Source organism: Carcharhinus amblyrhynchos, chromosome 11 (genome assembly GCF_965287045.1).
Source record: "Carcharhinus amblyrhynchos chromosome 11, sCarAmb.v2.hapA, whole genome shotgun sequence".
In the NCBI taxonomy this organism is placed as follows: domain Eukaryota; kingdom Metazoa; phylum Chordata; class Chondrichthyes; order Carcharhiniformes; family Carcharhinidae; genus Carcharhinus; species Carcharhinus amblyrhynchos.
In genome coordinates this window covers 67,694,906-67,700,905 of record NC_137334.1, presented here as the reverse complement: position 1 = coordinate 67,700,905, position 6,000 = coordinate 67,694,906, and the positions used below count along the sequence as shown (strand labels likewise).

Sequence of the window (6,000 nt, the reverse complement as noted above, 5' to 3'; positions counted from 1 at the left end):
AACTTCAGTCTGAGGTGATTTTTGTAACCATTTGTTAACACTTCAAATTAAAGGATAGCTAATTAAGACTTGCTTCTTGGTTATACTTGGTAAATGCTCAGCTTCTGCTTTTTTGTTCTCCCATTGCAGTTTCTCAGACATCAGATTTGTTCTTGTAGTTTATAAAGGGGACTTCTCTAGCCTTACGACAACGAGTCGATAAAGAATATGGCCAAATGACCTTTGCCTTTCAGAAACTGAGTAGCATGCTGTGCATTGCTAATATTTTCCAACTTCACAGTTCATAAGCGTCAAAACATAAAAAACATGACAAATCTTTTTACAAGGGAAACCCTTGCAATTTTTTTCCATTGAATTCTTTATTAAAGTATTTGAAAGGTAATAAAACAATCCAGTGCTAAAAGCTAGCTTCTCTTAAAATACTGCTCTTTGTTCTGAATACCAGCAGAGGTACGGACATTGTTCATTAATAGTTTGAACTCCCCTTTAAATTATAATTCAATGTGTATGCCACGTTTATTCTGCAGAGAAGGGCAAACCATGATACCCATGCTGAAAGCAAAGCACAGTCACTTTATCTGTGACCAACATATCAACAGTTCGTGAGCAGTGAACGGTAGGTAGGCAGTGATTGCTGTAAAGGATTCATAAAATTATATTAACTCAAAAGCAAAGCCTAATCTAATAAATATCAACAAAACCCTGAGATAAAATTATAAAATCATCTGTGTTTCTTTTACAATGTATACCGCTTAGCAAAATTTACTCTAAATTTACAGAGCAAATTTTGATGTCAAGTGTCATGGTGCATGCAAGTAGCAAGTGGACTTCATATTGATGCATGAAAATCTTAATCCAGAAGCAAAGCGCATTCTGTAAGGCAGATTTAAAACAAATTTAAAAAAATTTAGCAGGATACTCAACTGACACTGTTGAACTTTTCTATCTTTGTCTTTTATTTTGAATTCTAATTATTTTGTTGAATAGTTTAAAATCTTCCACATGTTGGTAAATGACTGCACCAAAGGTATAGTGAACACACTGCTCATGGCAAGGCAGCTGTATAGTGAATGAATGGAACAATGGTGCGTTATCACTAGTCTTCCTCAAGCAACTGTGTTCAATGTAGTCAAATTGTCATTCTCTTCCAGTCTTTCTCCTGTCATCTGTGGAACACTTAATTCAACTCAGTTTTATCCCAACATAGCTGGCATAGCATCTTACGTCCTACATGGTTGTCTCAGGATGTAACAGTTCCAACCTTCGTTCTTCACTTCTAGACAAGTCACCTCATTTAACGCCTATCAAATCCTTCAAATCATACCCTCAATTCTATTCCCTCCCTATTGAATTAGTGCAGTTCTAGAGATCCGATTAATCCTAAACTGAATTTCAAACCCCAAATCTCATGGCAAAAGGCTAAGCTTTCATCTCTGTCTCCACCTTTATCTCACCATCCCAAACCATTGTTTTGCTGATGAAACCCACATTCAAGATATAATCCCCTCAAAATTTGACTTTTCCAATGGTGTCCTTACATGGTCTCCCAACCTTCATCCTGCATGAATTATAATTTGTCCTCAACTTAGCGTACCATTTGGCAAAAACAACTGATTCAATAATGCTATCCTTTGGAGCAGAGTTTCACTAAATGGGAGTTTGGGTTTGTTAGAATGTTGGTAATACCACAGTGCAATTATTTGTCCCATGATCTCTGCTAGCAAATTTATAATTTTATAAGTCGCACTGAAACCATACCATAGGCAAAGTTGCTAATATTGAGATGAGGCCAGATTGCCAGCTTTTCAAATGTACTCTAAAATAGAAAAAAAATGGTCCCTTCCTAACAAGTACTTTTATATAACAAAGCAAATAATAAATTATATTTACAAATTTCAGTTGTTCTGTAAGCAAAGTTGGCAACTTAATTGAAATACTGATCTATAGATATTTGAGTCACTTCAGCAGCCAAGTAGTTGAGGTCACCGGTCAGCACCCCAAAAAAGATAATTAAATGTGCATGACCCAAATAAGGTACAAAGAGTATTTTTATATATTTGTAAACATTTATTTTTTTTTCCTTGAACTGAAAAAGGGGGAAAAAAAACTTGCATCAGCACACATTGTACAGCCTGGCAGGATTTACACACAACCAAAAAGAAATGATAGGTTTGTATGTCAATAATGTAACAATTATATTGATGTCCAGTGATCCTAATATTGGGTGAACTTAAAACACAAACTTTCTAACAAATGTCCAGCATTTAAGAAGTAACACAAAAACATTGCAATTTGGGGCTTCAAAACAACGAAAAAAAATGTCCACACAAATAAATTTATGAGCCCAATTATTGAGTCTGAAGTTGACCTAGAATAGGGATTGCGGACTAATTTTCAAACTCATTGTATCCAAGGTGTCAAAACTGCAAAATCTTCAGGCTGCATCTAAAGGCATTATTTTCACACATTCTTCTTTGTAGATCACTAGTGACCAGCCAAGAAAGATAATGAAACACTTCTTTCCCACTAGTTTGGGCTTCTCCAAATTAGTTTATTTGATTTTATTTTCAAGCAAATTCGTATTTTTGCTGGTTGTGCTGGGTAAAAACCTGTTAAGGCGAGTAATTATTGGCTGATGGCATCGGCATGAGAGTTGCTGTACAATGGAGCTCTGGATTGGATACAAGATTCACAAATATAAAACAAAAAGGCTATAAAATTTGTACTGTGGTTCTACAGCATTCTCCATATAAAGACGCTGTTTTGTGATATGCTCAGATACTTTGTTGTGACAACGGTGAACATAAATTAGGAAACTTATCGCCTTTTTTTGCTGGATCACTGGTTTTCTTCAATTGTTAGACCATAAAACACCAACGTTCCAGGAGTCTATATGTCAACAGAAACCATTATACAAGCCCAATCGAGGAGGGAAAAAACAGTGGAAGAGACTGCAAGTCCAGTGCAGCATTTACTACTGAGAACTAGCCCGTTCCATAATGTGAAAATCGTAGTGCTTCTTGCTTGTTCTCAGTTTGAATTTGCTGGAGTTATTTTGTTTCAACAATGCATTCTGAGCAGCTGGTTTTGAAGGAAATATCGCTATGATTGTGTACATGGACGCCAAGTCACTGGAAGGTTTTGAGTGTTCTGTGTTTGCGTTACTATCGCCACTACCACCACCACCACAATGTGGCTGAGTGTCTCGCAGCCATCGAATCTTGGCACCAGCTTTAAAGAGTTCACTTAAAAGTTTGTCAGCTTCTGTACGACTAATTCCCTCTGGCAAGTCAGTCACCTCTAGGACTCTGCTGACAACTGGAAGACAGAGAGAAGACAAGTAATTTATGCAACTAGAAAACTACTAACAGCACAACAGTTTTATATTTGTTAAAACTTTACTTCTTGTGTATGAAGTAAAGTAAACGCTACATCCAGAAGTGACTGCAACAAGCACAGATGCCAACAACTTCAATTCTGCTGACAGCGTAAGATTTACAGAAATTGTGTTGGAGTTTAACCACATCCTAATGCATGCTGTTGCTGCTTTGGCATACCATATAATGTTTAAATCTGAATCTGAATATCTGCACACATTGCATCTTTAAGAATTAGGGGGAAACAAATACAAAGTATGTAACAAATGAATCATTCACCAGTAAATCCTGCCAAAAGACTCAGTAATGCAGCAGCATGGTCACCACGATTAGAGTGAAGTATATGTGATACTTCATTGCTGCCTCAACTTTATCAGAAGACTAAGGAAATTTGGCATTCTACTATGACTCTCACCAACCTTTACAGAGGCACCATAGAAAGCATCCTTTCTGGTTGTATGACAGCTTGGTAGGGCTCCTGCTCTGTCCAAGACTGCAAGAAACTATAAACGATCGCGAATGAAGCCTGGTCCATCACTCAAACTAGCCTCCCACCCACTGACACTGTCTACACTTCCCGTTGCCTCAGAAAAGCAGCCAGCATGATTAAGGACCCCACGCACCCAGGACATAGACTTTTGTGTCTTTTTCCCCATCGGAAGAAGGTGGAAGAGCCTGAGGATACGTACCAACTGACTCAAGCACAACTTCCTCCCTGCTGTCAGACTTTTGATTGAACCAATCTTGCATTAAGTTGATCTTTCTCCACACCCTAGCTATGACTGCAACACTACACTCTGCATTCTTTCCTTCCTTGTATACGGAATGTTTTGTCTGTACAGCATGCAAGAAATAATACTTTTCATTGTGTACTAAAACATGTGACAATAACAAAATCAAATTCAAATTGTTGGTTTTACTGCAGTTTTGATATACAGGGAGAGAATTTAACATTAAATCCAGAAAAACTGTGACAAACACCTGGTTAGTTTTTATTTGATATCCTTCAAAACTTTATTTGTACCTAGAAAATTTATGAAGCGAGGATGAAGTACTGGGGATTGCAATCTTCAACATGTAACGAAAAGAATGGAAGTAATTTGTGTTGATGAATTAAAAAGGATCGCACAGAAATATACTGTTACATTATTCATGTTTAGACTTAAATGAAATTATTCCCACACAGTAATGCTGCTAGGTAAAGTTAGTGAGAACACAAATTATAAATAGGATAAAGATAATATGAATAATTCCTGAATAACAAGGGGGTAAATTTTCTGCTGCCACCCACTGCAGGAAATGCCATGGGCAGGATAGACAATTTTGACAGACCATTGACCTCAGGCAGGCATGACCAGAAAATCTGTAATTTATGTTACAGTCATAATCACAGATTGGAAGCTTTTCAATTGTCAAATGACGATGACTATATCAGTTTTAAACTTCAAAAATGTCCTCCCCTCAGAAATTTTCAGCAGGAACTCAACATTAAAGCTGCCACTCTCAGAAGACCACAGGCTGCTTTCCCCTTTGAGGGGAAGAGCTGAGTGGTGTTGATTTAACATGAGGGTCACCACGGGTTAGGCAAGGGGCAAGATGAGAAGACAGGCCTTCGTGAATAACCTCAGCCGTTTCGGGAATTAAAGCCACGTTGCTAGCATCGCTCCGCATCACAAGTCATGTCAGTCATTCAGCCAACTGAGTTAACCAACTATCCGTGTTGATTGAGTGAAACAAAAAGTAGGGATCAAGAGAGGATCAAATCTATACATTTACTGAAAATACAATATTCACATTGAACAGATCACAATATAACTTTTATTATTCACTGATAACAAAGAACATTTTGTAGAGAATATAAAAATAAAAAAAGGAAACCATTGTTTTTGTTATATTTTAATAGCAGCTTAATATTTAAAATTCAGTGAAAACACTTTTTGATCTTGTTTGTCAGACATTCCTTTGGCGAAGCAGCAGCTGAACAACTATACCTTTTTAATCCTCCAGTTACTTATAATGAAAAAGAGCATGGAGTTGAACAAAGAGTGCATTTGGCGTTTCAGATAATTGGAATTATTCTGAAAATGTCTGATTACTAAACAGTACGCTGTAAAACATGTTCCAAAGCACGACACTTGGCTGTGGAGGCAGAAACTATTACAAGCTCGGACAGAAAGCAAGAGGACTTCAGGAAAATTCCTCACTTTTCTTCAAATAGTGGCAAGGGATTGTAAAATATTCAGCTGAATGACTGGAACAAGCAAACATGACTAAAGTTTAAGTGGTGAATCTCTGGAATTCTCTGCCCGTTGAAGTGGTGGAGGCTGCCTCGCTAAATATTTTTAAGACGCGGGTTGATGGGTTTTTGATAAGAGAGGGGATTGAGGGTTATGGGGAGAAAGCGGGAAAGTGGAACTGAGCAGCGACAGATCAGCCATGATCTTATTGAATGGCGGGGCAGGCTCGAAGGGCTAGATGGCCTACTTCTGCTCCTATTTCTTATGTTCTTATACATTGATGCGCAACACAAGGAGGTTGGACCAGATTTCTGATTGGTCCTTTTGGATGAGACACAGCTAATACTGTGTTTGGAATATGTAATTTTATCCAATCCGATGTAGAA

General features: G+C 37.6%; 1 protein-coding gene across 11 annotated transcripts in view; it reads right to left on the bottom strand.

Annotated features, from left to right (window-relative positions):
• Positions 1-386: 386 nt before the first annotated feature.
• The window catches only part of r3hdm1 (R3H domain containing 1), a 134,424-nt gene continuing 128,810 nt past the window's right edge, over positions 387-6,000 (bottom strand). For 6 of the 11 annotated variants that reach the window (XM_080199340.1, XM_080199341.1, XM_080199338.1 and 3 more), the window contains one exon: positions 387-3,318. In XM_080199340.1, the coding sequence (XP_080055466.1) occupies positions 2,975-3,318 (344 nt within the window). In that variant the 3' untranslated portion in view covers positions 387-2,974. The remainder of the gene's footprint in view (positions 3,319-6,000) is intronic. The other 5 variants (XM_080199348.1, XM_080199343.1, XM_080199346.1 and 2 more) reach the window with 1 other exon arrangement.